General features: G+C 31.0%; 1 protein-coding gene across 2 annotated transcripts in view; it reads right to left on the bottom strand.

The window, feature by feature from the left end:
• Positions 1 to 13,955: 13,955 nt before the first annotated feature.
• LOC134281329 (uncharacterized) overlaps positions 13,956 to 19,240 on the bottom strand; it is a 9,564-nt gene continuing 4,279 nt past the window's right edge. The window contains exons 4-6 of one of the 2 annotated variants that reach the window (XM_062763813.1): positions 16,093 to 16,366; positions 15,442 to 15,582; positions 13,956 to 14,302 (exon numbers count right to left, since the gene is read on the bottom strand). In XM_062763813.1, coding sequence (XP_062619797.1) covers positions 14,037 to 14,302; positions 15,442 to 15,582; positions 16,093 to 16,366 — 681 coding nt within the window. In that variant the 3' untranslated portion in view covers positions 13,956 to 14,036. The remainder of the gene's footprint in view (positions 14,303 to 15,441; positions 15,583 to 16,092; positions 16,367 to 19,240) is intronic. The other variant, XM_062763812.1, reaches the window with a different exon arrangement.

Below are 19,240 nucleotides of genomic sequence, written 5' to 3'. Positions count from 1 at the left end.
TGACACAGGATTTACAGAGATGTGATTTTTTTTTTCGACGTGTGCTTCTGAAAGTATGCCCTTTGCATATTGTTGACCTATCAGTAGAATAAACGTGTAAATATTAAATATGTTGCATGATCGTTATATTATAGGATCGGATTTCCTTTTGCGTCAAATTACACAGATTATACAGAGATGTGATTTTTTCGACGTGTGATTCTTAGAGAAAACGCGGTTTTTCTATGGTTTCTTATGATTTCAATGGACATGTAGATATGACAAGGCGGTGAATAATAAACAAGGCTTTGAATAAAAAAACAAATTTTGTATTTGAATTTAGCAAAGTGATATTTTAGCAAAGTGTTGTGCACGTTTCGACAAAAACAGAATATTTTTGTAATGTTTTTGGCCCTTGGACGAAATTACGTTAATGGTTTGTATGTGGATTACATCGAAATGCGACACAATTGTGAATTTTAAGTATTTTCACGTACATGTAAGAAGCTCTGTTATATTTACATTTTTAATCTGTGAAGTAAATGCTACAAAATCAAAATAAATTTAAAAGAATCAAAAGGTTTTAATCCAAAAAGTGCATGTATTAAAAGCAATGACAAGATCTTAATTGTTCACTGCCAAAGAATAATCAGAAAATTTGTCGCATTCTCTAAAATAAGTCAATAGCAAAATAAATATAATTGTAACAATCTTTAGCGGTACCCATGTGCAAAATAGACATTTCTAATTTCAGGAAACATTCCATGAATTATTGTTTCAGAAGATGAGACGATAAAATATGATTCATTTCTTTGATTAACACACGTGGACAGGAATTGTGATTTGTGCGAGATAGGACTATCCATGGAATTTAACAAGAGTAATAGAAAAAGACACACCAATCTGCTTTTCCTTGCGGTTACACTTTCTTTATTTATATCTGGTAAGATGTATTTTTTTTTCAAATGTTATGAAAACAAATTTTCGCTATCACATATTTTGTTTGTGATCCTAATCTTATTTCTATACTTATTACCTTTAAAGTTTTAAATTTTTGCTCAAGAATTAATCATGAAAAGTTAACAGTTTTCGACACTCTGTCTGCGAAAAAGGTGTTATAAAAGAGAAAAAAAGATACAGTATTAGTATTGCTATAAAAGAGAAATATACATGTAAGTTCTTTTGACTTTTAAACAAAACATGGCGCTACAGTAATTGTGTTTCCTTGTATGGCGCTAAAGGAGATAACATAAAAAGTATTTTAAAAAGGAATTATACTTAATTGATTTGCATGATGGAAAAAATGTGGAAAGAAGTACCTTAGAATATGCTGCGTAAAATAATTTTCAGAATATTCATAATTGTGTTCCTTTGTTATTAAATTGACAGCAACACTCTGAACACTTTCGCCAAAAACGATGAAAATTTAAAACACCATTTAACAATATAGCTTTAAATCATATAATTCTGAAAAAATGAAATTATATATATAGTTAATAACGCTATGATTGATTGGAAACACGATTCACGATAAATAAATGTTTATATAATTATCTATGTTCGATATACATATATGTTAAATATCGAATTATCGTATATTAGGATGTTGTAAAATGTAATAGTATATAGAATACATCGTCACAATTGGCAGTAAAGACTGAAAACAAATATGACCCAAAATAAATTTGATTGACAGCACCTTTTAAATAAAAAAAAAGATACACAAAGACAACTTGGAAGATTTTAATTTTCAAGACTTCCAAATCAAAATTTTAGTAATCACTTATTTGTAAACCCAAATAATGTGTATTATAAAGCATAAAATGTACAAAATTTAGAGTTTCCAACAGGTGTTCATTGCACAATAGAAACAAAAAAAAAAAAGATTAGTGTTTCCATCATGTGTTAATTGCATAAAACAATGTAGTATAAAAACCGTGTATATGTAGATGAAATATGTTGCGATAACGAACTTTATTCGAGCTCAAATTTAGTCCATTAAACATTACAATATAGGAGCAGAGCAAACACAGACCTCCAAAACATCAGAGGTGGGATCACGTGCCATGGAAGAGTGAACATCCCCTGCCGACCGGTCACACCCGCGGTGTGCTCCTTGCCATAATAGGGGGAAATGTTGACAATTCAATGAGTAAATAATGGCCTAACAATCCGTATGAAAAAATTCTATCAAAAAGTAGATCCAATACGCAATGGATTGAAATCAAAACTCTGTTGGCCATTTCCCTCTGCACATTTTGCTGTTGAAAAAAATACACTTTCGTGTTAGCGAACAATTCTTAACTCTGTTTGTGGTAAAGGGTTCAAACGTCTAGCTTTACATAACAAAGTTAAAACACAAAAAACCTTCAGTGATTTGATTTATTGAAATGTCACGAAGACTGTGTTTGCAATTCCTTATCATGATTAGTAAGGTATTGATCCAAATATTGTGTTAGCTATTGCGTAAATGCATGTACACAAGGAAATCAATGATCTCATGTGAATTTGTAACAATTATCTCTTGTTATGATTATTCAGCAGGTTATGCTCATAACTTATATTTGTAAGTCATAAGTGAACTTAAGTTGGTGAAAGTTGGAAAATCTTTCTCAACTTCACTTATTTTCTTACTTTCAAATTACATGTCTGAGTCTCTGAATTAAAAGAAAATGTTAAAAAGAAGAATTTATGTGCTAAATGAGGGATGTAGAACGGTATATTTTATTTGATTGGCTTCCCTCCTTTTGCAGGGCAATATCATCTTGTAAAATGGTATGCAGTTTAATCTCAATAAACATTTGCTTAAAAAATCCGGTTTAGCTGTTTTCCTTTTAAAAGTAATGAAATAGCTTCTGAAACAACACATTTATATATTATATAATAAATTGAGGGGAAAAAACCCTTTACTTCATACCTCTAGTTAAAATCTATAACATTCTTTTTTTAATCTTTCTAGTACCTGTCCAGTAAAAAAAATGAATCGGCAGATGCAAATGTTTACGTAACTTGCAGACTGGTCAATTTGTTTTCCAAATTTAGACGTGTCGTTAAACAAAGTCAGTAAAACGCCCATGGAAACAAGCCTACGATTTCATGATCACAATGTAATATCTAACTATTCGCAGAAAATTGATCATTATACAGTTGACGTTTGCAAATGATTATTTTGACTTCAATTATCAATGCGGTAGACAGATGACCGAGATCATGAAATGCAAACATGTTTCGTCTCTTATTGGTAATTTGCATAGTCGTAGAAAAGTCGTTTAAATTGACTTTCTACTTTAATGGATTTTTTTTCAGATTATTTGCATTGCAGTATATTGTATTATATTAAATGTGATTGTTAATTGAATAAGATATATTAAAACATAATTATTGCATTTGAATCAGATTTGAGGTATTTCTTATCAATATAATTTTGACACATATTGAAAAAAGAACTTCCAAAGGACTCTTTTACCTATTTCTCTAGAAACATATGTATGTACCGGTAGGTGGTCATATCAAGGCTAACTCAGTACATTTTTATAATCCTACTCTGTGGATATATTTCAAGCATTGACTTCTTACCTAGACCGATAGAAATGAAATTTACGAAATACCATAGTAATTTATGACTTCATATTTTGCAAGAAAACCATTATAATCAAAACTAAGGACAAACAATATACTTCAATCCTACACACCTAATAACATGTATAATTCTAAAAACTTAAGAAAATTGTATATTTCATGAGTAAATTGCTAGAGAAATGAAAACAGCATTTTCTTACATTGTAATCCAGGTATTTGTGTTATATTTATTAGAGAATTCAAAGAACCATATGATTATTATCCGATATTTTTTTTTTTTTTATTTCTTTGGATATCAACTTTCCGCGGTTGCTTCTTTGCTGATCTATAATTATAATCCGTGTAGAATAGGCCTACTTTGTTTTGATGAAGATCATATATATTTTTTACTATTTGATTATACAGCTGTTTTGTAATAAGATACAAATATTTTTGTTTGTGTCTCAAGTATACACTTAGTTGAATACATTTATACAATTGTTAATCTACGGTTTAAAATTCCTACTGCAAAATTACTATCTGTGATACCATTTAACCATAGCTTTTCCTCTGGACAAGACAATAAAAGTTCTGTTTCGTAAAAAAATGAAGACATTGACACGATAAAGATACCCTACTGCTCAACGGCCCTGAGTGCCGAGTAAAGGTCAAAATTTGGATCCCTTCACTAGTATATATGGTGACGTCTCTATATGAGTGAAACATTTTTGAATGTGACGTAAAACAACTTTCAATCAATCAATCTTAACATCCCACGAGCCCTTTCACCAATTTCATCTCATTTTAACGATTTTTTTTCGAGGTTCAACTTTCTCAATGTAGTGCGGTGGATCGTTAAATTGGTTGTTGCCATTGTGTCAGGAAGTATGCAAATTATTTCCTACTCATAATTTGCAAGCCTCGAAGACTTAATTTAGAGAACTAAATTAAGCAGAAATTAAGGAACTTCCCACATAAAAAGATAATTATATCAAAGGCATCGAATATTAGCAATTTTCTCAATAATGTTGCATCGTAACACTATTTATACCGTCAGGTCATTAAGACTTCTTTTAATAGACAAAAAACTGCTGGGTATTTTTCATGTACCGATATATCGAATATGTGTGTATGTGTGTCTAAGTGTTTTTCTCTATTTTAAGTAAGTTCAAACATCAAAAATTTTAAAATGTAGTTATCATAGAAAGCATTTAATCCAAACAATATTAAGATGTTCCTAGTCATGCTTACTCTTAATGCTTACTCTTAATGTCAATTTTAAGGAAAAGAAATTTCGGTTGATTTTTTTATTTTTTTCCCTAGTTTTACATCCATTGATACAAAATGTTATAGTGTACAGTATGTACAAGATTAAAAAAAGTATTTTCTTTCTCCCTTTTTTGTTTACTTTTTTCATTACATGTAATTAAGTTTAGGCAGTCGCATTATAGAACTTTTTTAATTTATATTTTTTTTTCTATATCAGGTTCGCATCAGTTGTGCAAATGGACAAATGAGAATTGTGAGTCGGGTTCGGAATGCTGCAGTCAAGATTGTGAACAGGTGCACGTGGGAACCAGTGCCCGGTGCCAGCAAAGCTGGATACATGAACCATGTTACGCCGACTACCACTGCGTAGAAAATCTAAAATGCGGAGACAATTACCAATGTTGCTCGCCATTTTGGGGAGTCTGCGCAAAAGAAAATGATTGCTGTGACTCTGATCACGTGTGTCGCGTTGAAGACGGTTTTTACTACCGGCGTTGCCTTGGACCTCTCAGTAATATTGCCTTGAGCTCTGTATCAAATGTATATTGTTTTGTTATATCATTGTGCCTTGTGGTTTCCGGTGTCTTTATTTTCATGTTATGATTTGTGGGGAAAGTTTATATTTGTTGAAAAAGATTTTTTTTTAATTGGCCAAAAAATAGACTGCAGTTCTTAGGCTCAATAGCATGAAAAAAATATGATGGACGATAGATCTACAGTAAGACCCATTGAAATAAGTGTATATTTAATATATAAAGAAAGATGTGATGCTCATCAATTTATTTTTCTATTTATCTAAGCTATCATCAGGAGATACTCCTTTATCCAAAATATTAGATATTTTCCATGCTTTTTTTGCGATTTCGATATTTTATATGTTCCTGGCACGTACAATTATAGCAAATGGTAAAAATACCTGGAAAACGTCAGCTATTTCGGACAAGATATTTCGAACCCCACCAATGCTTTCTGAATATACTTTCCAATACTTCTTCTACAAGAACATATCAAAAAGAGTTAAATCCACGAACCATAAAATATGGCCTCATCCCAAAAATTAACATGATTTTTATTATCGATAGTGTAGACTTTAAGCTCTTCATAACCGTTTTTTTTTTTCGATATCTATTTTACTTTTTCAAAACGAGATCTTGTAATATGGTATTGTTTAGATGGAAAAATGCATTAGGAACGTCATTTTTTGTAATATAACGTCACGTAAAAAGGCGATAGAGATGACTGTAGGATTATAATGCACCTATTTATTAAAGGTTCTTAGACACATAATTGAAGTGATTTTTTTTCTCAAATGTTCTGTTTAAGTCACAACTTATTATTGAATTGTTTCAAGAGTGAAGAATTCTTATTAGCCAAAGGCATAAGATTGATACGGCGCCGTTGTTTTAGGAAGAACTTATTCTCTATAATCACATCTTGTTTCCAACAAATGCTAGAAAATCACAGTAGCACAATGTCGGCAGTTCTGATAAAAACTGATTTTGATGAAATTGTACGTGTATTTTATAAAACCTAGTTAACAATAAAAAAAATTATTTGATTTATCATCTTATTTAAAAAATCATTTTAGTCGGCGCGATTAAATTGGGTAGGTCGCGTTATAGAGGAAACAAAGGTATTTTTTTTATTTTGGCCTCGGCAAAAAAATAATAATTTTTAGATAATGTAAAAAATTCCATGTTCGCAGGTATTTTAAAGCATAATTTTTAAAAGCTAGAAAATGCACTTGTATAGGCTTTTCACATGTCCAATCAACGTATTTAGGGGGGAAATCGATCAAAAGGAAAAGGGCATTAAAAATATTTTGAAGTGAATTATCATTTATCTTACTACGCAGAGAGAGAGAGAGAGTTCGTAAAACAAAAAAAAAAAAAAAAAAAAAAAAAAAAAAACCAAAAAAAAAAAAAAAAAAAAAAAAAAAAAAAAAATACACGAGTGAATTTCAAGAATTATTGAATTCCTATACGAAGAAGATCATATTAACTTGTTTGGCATGAATAAACAGGATTTTGCCCAAACTGAAAGCTATATCAATGCAATCGCTCTGTTTACAGATTCCATTGTGTCTTAACGAATTTATAGTGAGCCATTTCAAATATAACTCGTAAGTTTAGTGGAATAACCTGTCATATAATTTAATCAAGAATCTATGCTTATATTTTGCCGGTCTCTTCTCTAGCACGAAACAAGAGGGGTTTTAAGGGTCAGTTATTCATTTTTTTTTTACTTAAGACGCCCCGCTTTCTCATTCAAATAATACAATTACCTCCTTAGCTGTTATGGCTAAGCCGGGATTTTACAGTGAAGTATACGATTTTATTTATTCAATATCATGTGTATATTGAAAGTCTCTTTCCAAAAAAACTTTTATGAGTATTTATACAGACTATGCTTTACGACTTTAGGTATAATATGACAATGTTATGATTTGAAAAGGTAAAATTCTGCATTTAAAAAAGTGCGAGAAAGCAGTTATATGAAGATTCATTCTTTTTTGTCCCCCCCCCCCTCCCAAACACACTTGGTGAGAAACAAACAATCTCCGTAGCAGATCAAGTGGGAGTTCAGACAGATTTCAGAGTAATTAAAAGTAAAGTATAAAATACCATACCAGCACACCCAAAGGATACACAGGTCCTCTGCATTTGGTAAGAAGAATAGTGAATATATACTAGGGATGACAATTTGTAACCGGTTAATTGATTAATCGGTCGGAACGTTGCTAACCCGTTAGAAAATCCGTACTAATTGGTAAGTCGGAAAAATTAAAATATTTGTTAATTTGAACGCAGTTTCCTTAAAATCCCTTCTGCTTTTTTTTTTTTAGAAAGGAAAGTGCTGCATTGATTTTTTTTATTTAGGGTTTTTACACAATATTTTGAGGTAATTATAGCTCTCCAGATAGAGATCGCACTGTAATTGGTCAATTTGTAAAGTGTTATACATCAAGCCCATGCGCATTGCTTGTCAAGAAATTTCTGGGATTGGAATTTTTTTTTTGACTGAGTTGGACCCCCCTGGAAAAAAAATTCTCACTGCGCCTGAAGCCGTTACCCAGATAGTTCTGTGTTTTTTTTACGATACTAAAAACATCGCCACCGCTAAGCACTTTTAATTATAATATTTCTATATTTTGCCTTTATCTATTAAATTATGTTATTATAAAGAACGTTGTAAATTGTAAATAAATTAAAAGTTCAGACATAGACTAGTTCCGATTACGGTATTAACGCAGAATTAACTTCTTTAACAATTGCAATTATTCCTTTCTGATTTCTCAAGCAAGATTCATGGTTTTCTTAATTTTTTCTTGTCTATTGAAATTGAAATAGAATATACTCTTATGTACATTAAATTCCCCGATCAAAATAATAAACAGAACTTTTAACGTCTTTTTAGCCTTTTTGTGTAAATAAAAAGAAAATGTCAATATGTATATCTTAATGCGACTAACTGGTTAATACATGTAGGTCGGAATGTTTTGCAGTTAACCGATTTTAATCGGTTTAAAGCCTTTTCCTTGTCAATGAATTTAAATTTGATTTTTGGAAAGGGTACTTTAAACATTTTATTTTAATTGATAATACAACAAGTGGACATGACTCCCCTACACCACACCACTTTGAAAAAAATAATATTTTTTTACTGAAATGTCTCAAACATACTGCAAAAAATGAATGAAGAAATAAAGAAAGATAGGATGAAAGACTCTTCTAAGAAACTAGAGGTACTGTGAGCGATGAGCTCACTAAATGATACCCCCCGCCTCCATATACTAGTAGTTTTAATGGCAAAGTCCATGTTTTGCTGTGGCCGGAAAACCCAAAATATGTGTCGGATCAAAATGTAAAATAGGAGGTGCACAATGGCAATATGTAATAAAGATTCTGTGAAAGTTTCATCAAATTTCATCCAGTGGTATGAGAGGAGTTGCGGATAAGAGATGGGTACCCCAAAGCGTAACAGACGGACGGACGTACAGACGGACGGAATTAACGATTACTATATACCCTCCCGCTTTTCAAGCGGGGGGTATAAAAAGCCCCCCCCCCCCCCACATACACACAAACATGTTTCAATTTGTGTTCTTTCTTAATAAGTTAATTAATTATCAAAGTGTATAACTTTTTAAGCTTAATTTTATTTCTTGACTCCAAGCCCCGTCTCTAGCTATAGGGGGAAAGCGATGCCATGATCCGTACCTTAATATTTCTAGTAAATACTATAGTGACATATAGAAAAATGTATTAAAATTAGAATAAATTATGCATTTTGATTCTGGATATATATTTAAAGTATGTCGCATAAACGACAGTGAGTGTATCAAGATTTATACTTTCGACGTAAATAAAAGATATATCAAATATAATTATACTTTTTTTAAATAAGAAGCCCAGAACAGTATCTTTCGTTTGAAAAGGATGATACAGTAACTGCGCGTTTTATACAAATTCATATTACATACAGTTCGATAAGGGGATTCGTCAAAAACATATCGTGTGTTATACGCATCCTCACATGAGTTCTATTTTGGATCCAGTTTACAGAAAACCCAAATGTTTAAATTTTTTTAATGATTTTTTTTTCAAGAATTTTACTTATTTCTTCTTCTTTTTTTTCAAAAGGGCATTTTATAAATGACAACAAGCTATCCAATACGTCCATAAAAGCATTAGCATTTTTTTTTAAATAAAAAAGTGAAACCTCACTTTACATCTTTTATGACGTCACAAATGACGTATAATAAATGAGTAACGTCACATTTATGTGTACATGATCATAGTATAATTTTTTTTTGAATTTGATTTCAGATTTTTTTTCCACTATTAATTATCGTCTGAAACATGTGGGATAGAAATCTGTTGTTCTTTTACTCTTATCAATATAATAGCCCCTTGTTCGATGCATTAAATTTGTGTAAAACACATTGATATGTATGATGGTTTGTAGTCATAGCTCTTTCACAGACAATGATTTCTTCGTTTTTCAATAGGGGCGCACACGTTACGGGTAAATATTTTCATTGGAAAATATTTCTCGCATAGTGATTGTTATTTTTCTGGTTTAATATTTTGCCGTAACGAATGTGCTCTATGTGTAAATCACGATTAACTGTCCTAATTTCGGCATTTTCCCGGAAAACTTCGAACCATTGTTAGGTTTAGATTTTAGTTTGATATCCCAACAATCCGGTTTCGACAGAAATGTTGCACCTGTAAACTGTATCAATGGTCTAAGGTAAGATTCACCAGAAATAATTATTCTATAGCCCTCTTAAAATTTTTCATATTTGCTAGGCCATATGAGACACTTTGTGGGTCGAGTTCTTTATTTTTATAGCCCTCATGGGCCGGGAAATTGGAATTATCTCAAATGCAATTTTAGATGTTAAAAGATCTTGGTTCGAAGCATTTTAGCAAATATCAAGTACGAGAGAGATAAGATTTCTAAGATTTTTATTAACCTCTTTCTAGAGGATAGCTGTAAGAATTTAGAGAAATGAAAACGGAACAAATTTTTATATCCTTTACTGGGATGAACCCGTAGCCTTCCAATTCGCCATTTATTTGGAAAGCTATAGTTCTGCACCTAGCCAAAAAATGTAATTAAGCTAGCAAGTATTATTCATATACATGTATTTACAAGGGTTATTTTAAATGAATTGATATTGTTTGATCAAATATTCAGCCTTAAAAAAGTTAATTTTTTTCATATCATTCAATTACTTAGTATCAGAAAGACATGCATGTATTCCGATAAATAATCCTATTAACATCAGAACTTTATAAATGAAAATATTTCTCTTAATATCTTCATGAAAACCCAGTTTTCTTTCGTGTACGTGTAGTTTAAGCTTAAATGTTACAATTCTTTAAAAAAAAACTTTTAACAAAATCTTTTTGTCTTTAGTTACTCAGTATTGCACACATGTGTTCAACATATTTTTCATTGAAAATTCAAGTGTCCAAGCCTTCAAAAGCGACCTATGTTAATGTACTCGTTATTTTTGTAATACTGATACTTGTATTTTCATTAAATAAAATATACCTTGTGTTTTTATTTCATATAATGTGTATAAATCTTGCATCAACATATAGTGACTTTTCCACGGCATCTGAGCTTTGTTGCTGTAAGGGTTTTCGTATTTTTCCCGTTATTTTTCGATCGTGAGAAGAAGCACACGGCAGGTGTGACCGTTCGGCATGGGATGCTCACTCCTCCATGGCACTTGATCCTACCTCTGATGTTTTAAAGGTCTGAATTCGTTCCGCTCCTATTTTTTAATGTTTAATGGACTTTTGAGCTCGAATACTCTTCATTATCTCCACAGTTCTTTTTTGTGACAGAAACTTTCTTTTATGCTCCAAAAATGTCTGCTCTCTTAGCCTCAGAGTTTTTAGATCAAAATCTCCGTCAAGAGATGCTATACGTAGGCAGGTATGTTTCACTATTTTGTAAACAACACCAGTAAATAACCAAAAACAAGAATTTTAAAAACTTTTGCAATACAAAGAGTATATTTTATTCAAATATAAATTTATATTAAAAAATCATCAATATATATATATTTTAAGTCTACTAAAATGGTACAGAATAAAACACTTAACATAATTATTTCTTGTATTATATCCAGTGACACACACTTTTTTGACTAAATCTCGCATTTTGTTCATATTAGGGTTTCTGTTTGTTAGGAAATACAATTCAAAAATATTTTTTGTTTATGTATAATAACAAAAATATAAACTGAAAGCAAAATCTCTTGAATACATTATTAAAAATATTTTTAAAAAGGACTTGCAAGAAAATAATATTATAAGAAAAATAATCTCTCTTCATCAAAATACTAAAAAAAAATGAGATACATGTAGACATATTACTTATATTTCAAACAGAAATACTCAATTTTTATTATGTAAAATATTACATTCTTATATTCTGTAGAAATTCCATTTTTCATATCATGAGTTCATCATGAAAAAAATCCTAAAATATAATCCTCAAACAACTGCATTATTTGTCTAATGTGTTGAAAGTACTTTAAAAAACAGTATAATGCAGACAACTTTTATTCTAATTTTTTAAAAAAAATAATAATCTCCTTTAAAAAAAATAAGTTACATGTAAACGCATGACCTTAAATGAATATAATATTCAGTAATTAAATATTCGGATTTCACGAACTTGTGACAGGACTATAAGTAACAAAGTCAAAATTAAGCTCATTTTCCACTTTATAATATCAATTTTAACAAACATAATAGAACATTCGTTTGAATATCTTCATTATTTTTAAGAAAAAAAGAACAGGGAAAAAAATACAAATCTCATTTCAACATTTGCTTCCAATAAGAAAGGCAAATCTCACATCATATTTTTCCTAGTAAGTGTACACCCCACGGTCAATTATTACAAGTTTGGTTTAAGTACGACTTATTCATGAAGATAGTTTGGAATAAACTTGCTCAGAAAACTTTAACGTCTTTCCTAATCAAGAAAAGGTATTTTTTTTTTTGTTCTTACATCCAAAGCTAGTCTGGAAGTTTGAAACCTTACACGCATCCTCTGTGCAAGATTGATCATAATAGGACATGAAATTATAGAGCTCCTTCAATAACATTCACGTTCTCACTCAGCTAGAAAAATATAGGTCACATTCAGAATCCAAACAAGTCTGGTAGTGTTGTTTCATAGATGATCAATGCTAATTTTGTAAAAGTACGGATAGAATGCACTCATGTGAAAAGTTAAGATCGGGCTCAAGATCTGCAACAGGTTTGAATTGTGCATCCCTGGATGTAAGTTTGGTTAAGGTAGGGCTTATAGTTACTTGGGAATTGACATGCTCCAAAACCTTAAACCTGGTCACTCATCTGGAGCTAGTTAAATATGCGGAGATAACGAACAGTATTCAATTTCAAAAGTCCATTACAAAATAGCAGCAGAGCAAACAAGGACCTCCAAAACATCAGAGGTGGGATCCAGTGTCATGGAGGAGTGAGCATTCCATGCCGACCAGTCACACCCGCTGTGTATATGTAAGTTTGTTGTGGTAAGACTTATAGTTACTTGGGAAGTAACCTGCTCCAAAAACTTAAACCTGGTTACTCATTTGGAATTAATAAGTCAGATCAAGAATCCAAAGCAAATGTGGTAGTGTCCATTTCTGGATGCATTATCCATGCAAGTTTGGTCTAGGTTAGACTTAAAGTAACTTGGATATTTTCTTGCTCCTAAAACTTTAACTTGAATGCCCATGTTCACGCAAACACCGACACCTGGGGTATACAATGAACTTACTTTGACCTATAAAAATATGAAAATATATGTAAAGTTAAACACAATAAACAAAAAATTATTTCAACATCTACAGAAAAACGTTTGACAAAGGTTTTTTTTTTCAATGTTACAGTGATAAACATGCAAAATGGCACAGAAGGGTAAAAAAGTACATTTTTTCTCCATAAATAACTAACTATAACAAAACTTTTCTGGAATGTGGATAAAAACACTTTAATAAACATGGCAAGAAAAATATATGTAAATGTATTATTCCATTCAAAAATTGCACAGCAAAAACTTCAATCTCATAATGTTTTAAAAATAAAGATTTATTATCACAACAAAAAGATATGTGTACATGTATATGTTAATGTAGATAAGCATACATGTCAATTGTAAAACAAGCATTGTAAAATATTATTATATTTTATGCCTGTGGCCTATAATACTCAATAAATATCTGGAACTCATTGATATACACCTTAGAAAAAGCATATTGAACCAGCAGAAAGATTACAAAGGGAAAGAAAATGCGCTGAATACGTACAGGTTTAATTGAATGAACAATTGGATAACAAATTTCCACCAAGGCAAAAAAAAAATAATTTTTTGGTTCTCAGGCCCTCCCTCATCTCTGCCAAGGGTGCCTCATTGACCCTTTTTATTGCTAAATCAATAAAATATAAACACCAAATCACCTCCCTCATCATTTTTTGAGGTTTTGTACAATGTAAAAAGCTGCCTCATCATGTTTTGATAACAAATTTCCAGAACCAAGTAGGGCCCAAAGGATACAATTTTTAGACTTGGCTGGCAAATCCCCATGAATAAGTCACTCTCATCCTTGCTTTTTTTTAAATGCACTGAAGATAACAAATATCTTTCTTATCTTCTTTTGAGTTATATTTTCTTCATTTTCTTAAAGAATTCTACTGAACTTTGAAATGTAATATTTTGCCATTAACATCCAGTTTAGCTGGTGCTCCTGGTAGAAAATCATATTCTTTAATCCAGTCCTGTAGAATAGGATCAGTTGTTTTGTCATCTGCTGTCTGTTTTTGATTGTAGTGTAGTCCGGCTTCCTTCCAGTTAATAGTGAGGCCCTGAGAATTTCTCAGATTTGGGTACAATGTCCATAACTTGTTGTTCCAGGCATGGTATATATGCCACATGCTCCACATTCCATCTGTTTTACCTTTAAAAAAGGTTAAAGTTTTCAGTTTAATATTTATGAGAGATGAAAGATCCATGGCTCCTTTTAGCACTTGATACCATGTTTAAAGATCCTCGTTTGGTCTGATCCAAGCATTTTGTTCTAAATAACTTTTAAGGTACATTGATACTCTGATAAGAGAGATAACTCTTAAAGACACAAATGTCTATTATTCCTTTATAAATTTGTCAAGTTGAAGTGCCTATTTTGTTTGCCCCGCAAGCTATGATAAAATTGTTTTTATTTTACTTAGCATATACTTTTCTTTTGGAAAATGATAAAAGTTAAAGAAACATTTTATATGAGTAAGCAGAGGGTTTATGAACCTTAAGCATAAATACTTCTCTTATGTTTCAAGATAAAAAAATCTCATTAGTACAATTCCAAAATTGAACAAAGCTGCAAATTACATAAAGAAATGACATGATTCATATTTTTTTTAAATACGGGTATTTGTAAAAAAAAAAAAATAAAAAAAAAATAATTTGGTATTATTTGTAATAGATTCTTAAGATGTCCTTTTAAAATCGCTAAAATTACTTTTTCGCTAAAAATAAAATACTAGTTCTTAGGTAGAAATCGCTAAATTTGCGTCACGCTAAAATTTCCACTTATACGGTATACTTTAAATCATTTTATAATAGAGATTTTTATATTACATTCCCCCCTCCAAAATGAACATATTGAAAGCCATATTTTCCATAAACAGCAAATCCATTGATTCTACTACATATCTCTATGAAATAAAAACAAAATTTTTCTTGACAATTAATTTCACCTAGTAAGCATTCATTATTATTTTGATATGGTCAGATGAAAATAGGTACCATAATAAAAGCTACTTTTAATTCAATTTATAAAGAAATTAAAAGAGAGTTTTCTCCCCTTAATCTTTCAATGGTAAAATATTTACAATCAAATAATTCTCCACTTTTTTACACTGTGCAATCCGACATCATGTCTATTCCAACACAAGACTTCATCTCTCAGATCCTGTCAGATAAGACAGGTTTCACTGTACATTGTAAACTTAGCAGACACCAAAATTATTCTTATTTTAATGAAGCAAAACAAGTCATCCCTGGCACCTCATTATAGGTGTGTTTTGCTGTATAACATACCTCTCTGTTGGAACACCTTCCACCACTGGGTGGGTAGAATCCCTGGGACTAAGGGTTGGAATGAGGGGTCCGTGGACTTTTTCCTGTACCACTCCACAAAGTTAAACCAGTTCTTACGGTGAGGGGAGTAACCCCAGGTTCCTGTAAAATAGTCCAAAACCTTTACTTTAAAATCTAAACTATATATCATAGATTGTGATATTACTTTTCATGGGGTGTTGGTTTTTGTTGTTTTCGGGGCATGGAGAGACAAACAAATTTATGACCAAAAATCTTAAATTTAATATGTATTAAAACTAAACATCCCCAACCACGAAATCAAGTACCAAATTGTTTCCTCAAACATTAAAAAAAATTGACCCCCCTAAAATGTGTGATTTTACAGTATATTGTGAAATCTACATTTTATACTGGGGTATGCTGCTTCAAGGATAAAGTAAAGACAACCATAAGCTTTATGCGAGTCTAACATTTAATCATGTTAGGCCATATCCAAAAAATTTCTTGTTCTTCGAATATTTCTTAAAAAGGGTACGAGTAGGCAAGTGATTAAAATACAGTAATTAAATGGGTAGTTTTTTACCAAACTATAAAGAAATAAGCAGACACTTTGTACATGTTGAAAAACTCTGCAGAATTTTCAGCACAAACCTAAAATTGGGTACAGAAAGCAGACATCTTTATCTGGTCCCCTGAGATTCCCTGCTGCTCCTCCATGCTTCATGCTGCGGCCTTGTAAAGCATAACCAGCCAAGCTGTCCATGCTGTCATACTTCTTATGGACATTTTTGAGCCAGCGGTAGAAATGTTTGGACACTGTAAGGTCGTCTTCCAGAATGACGGCAATTTCCTCGGAATCAGGGGCGGGGTTCCAGGTTCCGATCCATTGACCGTATATACCGACATGCTTTGTGTGGTTGTGTACCTTTAAATATAGGAAAATGATTTCATTATGTTCTAGTATTTTCTATTAAGGATAAATACCAAAAAAAAATTTCCAGAAATCAGCAATATTTCTCATTGACTTATATTTCAATTGGAAAACTGAATAATGTTTAACAGGTATCGTGGGTATGCATGTAATGGGAGAATTTTATAATATTTTGTCAAAAGGTTAAAAAGGTGTGCAAAATTTTATATAGAATTACCTGTATACAGAAAGCAAAACAAAGTCTTGTACCTAAGTCTAAACACCAAAGACCTATACTTATGATTTCTTTGCTGTAAGCATCTTTTCATTGTAAGTATGTTTGCTATAACCATGTTTTACTGTAGTATGTGTACACTGCATTAACAATTAAGTGCTGGTGTCAGTTTCATTAAAAATTAAGAGATAATATTATATATCTATAATTAATCAGAGAGTTGCGTTTTGAATCATAGACAGTGGAAATTTTCAAGATCCAGCTGTTGATGCAATAAATAGAAAGGTAGATCTGAATCTTAGAAAAAAGGTGCTGATTAGAAGATGTATGGCAATTTAGGATTTAGGAGATCAGATGTGGTGAACTTCATTGAAAAATAAATGTGACCAGGATGTCATAAAATTGTATTAGGCCAGGCCATCATGAAACAGACTTAAGTCATTTTTTTCTAATGCCTGTAAAAGATGTTAATTTATTATTTATGGTCTGTTTGAGTTCTTCAACATATTTTTACAACATTAAATATTTTGACTTAATCTTAAGATGATTCATGATCCTAAAGCCTCACACCTGGATAATGAAAGGTCTTAAACTTAAGTCAAAATCTTTATATAATATTAATATCAATAAATGTTTTGGTGTTCAAGCAGATCAAAATTTAAATATTTTTCAATATTCATTCAAAAAAGTATTGGTATTTTCAAAGTTTGAGATTTAGGTAGTCCGATCCTCAGGTTCATAAAGTTAACAGTTAAGTATCGGTAATCAAAAATACTCATAAAGGTATATCTGAATCCAAAAAAATTATGTAAATTTGTCCACAGTATTTCTTTAAAGTTAAAGATTAAAGTTAATCATATTATATAGGGAAAATTGCCAGATCTCCAATATTTTTGCAGAAAAAGCGAATTGGAATATCTGCAATGCATTTTCTAATTGCAAATTGATCAACAAATATATTTTAGGTTTAAAAACTATAGGTATCCAGGCATTCTGAGAAATTGTCATGATTTTTACACTTATTTGGCATTTTTTGTCTTCTATTTCCGTCATATATTCTATATGACATAGTGTAAAAGGCTTTTGCTATCATTGCAAGACACCACAAATCAGTTCGTATTTCATATCATGCTAATAAGCATTGGTATCTAAGCCTGGATTCAAGAAAATCTTATTTCTCTAAAACTGTATTATTTTGTTTTCCTTTTATAGGGCACAAATGTCAACTTTTATAAGACCTTTTCTAAGACTTCCAAAAACCTGTAATCTAAAGGTGAATAAAATGAAAATTGTTGCATGAAAAAAATCATTTTCAAGCTTCATTTTGATGCATTTCAAATTAAGTATTGATTTTTTGCAGTTATCCTTCCTGGCTGCATGGATCGGATATCCTTAAATCAATTATTAATTTTTCAATTACTTCAAGCGATTGAAAATTTGACTTAAATCAAAGTCTGTTTCATGATTCTGGGGCAAGGTCATGTGAAGTTCATTGAAAATTGTGAAACATTGAGTCAAGTGAAGACATTAATATGAACATTGATCAGATAAGTGTCTTAAAACTTTGTATTACTTATATTGCTGCTCCACTTCCCAATTCAATAAAAAGCCAGTCTTTTTATCTGTTCTATGAAAAAAAATATTTACAGCAGGTATAAGAATTTACTGTTAATTACCTTCAGATGAACATTCATAACAAATGTATGACCAATTTCCTAGTTAAGTGATTTGTTCACTTTAATTCGAAATCTTTTCAAAATGCACTTATTTCTGCTTTTTGGTGAATTATTGTTAAGACTCTGAGGCTATGTCTTTCACTTGCGAAGTTGTGACACTGCATATGTACAATAATGTTGTTTTTGACAACTGAATAAATTAACACGATGGAGTTGGTGACTCCTTATTCTTGTGTCTATAAACATCAAATGGCATATGCACCTGATCATTGGTACATAAACATGTAATTGCATATATGACATAAATTAGCCCAAAAGACATATGCACTATTGATTGGCAAATGTACATGAAGTTGCATAGGCATTAGGCCCTACATATACATTGAAAAAAATGTATTACTATCTATAAAAAAAATCTTGTTCATATTAAAAAAGTCAAAAGATCAATGAACAAGGTCATATGTTCTACAACCCAGTTAATGTAAAGCATATTCTCCGATTACAATGAGAACCCTCTATGTTGCAAGATATAAGTAAAATATTCTGTATAAACATGGTTAGTCTGCCCATGGGCTGACTAGTATAGCATTGTGTGACAAAAATTTTGTCTAAGGCAAAGCTGAAAAAAATTCTGTTTTCAGTTGCAGACTCATAATATTTAGAGTAGACTGGTAGGTAAAATGTTTTTTGTTGGGTGGATAGTTTTCATAATTTTGTTAGATGATATGCTACACTAGTTATAATCTGCTAATTAATGAAACAAAAATGAAAAAGTTTCAATTTCCTGAAAGTTTGACACTAAAAATTATAATAATACAAAATAGCTGTAAAAAAAAATAATCATTTTACATTTTCATTGGGTAGGTAGGCAACTGCAAACAATTTTTTATTTTATGCCTAATTCACACCAGTACTCCAAAGAAAAGTTGCCTACAAATATATCCTGCTTTCATTTTCTTTACAAAAGATGGTTTTATA

This window comes from Saccostrea cucullata, unplaced genomic scaffold, assembly GCF_032062105.1.
Source record: "Saccostrea cucullata isolate Sc308-1 unplaced genomic scaffold, CSIRO_AGI_Scuc_v1 ctg393, whole genome shotgun sequence".
Classification (NCBI taxonomy): domain Eukaryota; kingdom Metazoa; phylum Mollusca; class Bivalvia; order Ostreida; family Ostreidae; genus Saccostrea; species Saccostrea cuccullata.
Note: the sequence above shows the minus strand (reverse complement) of the source record. Positions and strands in the feature narration are given on the sequence as shown.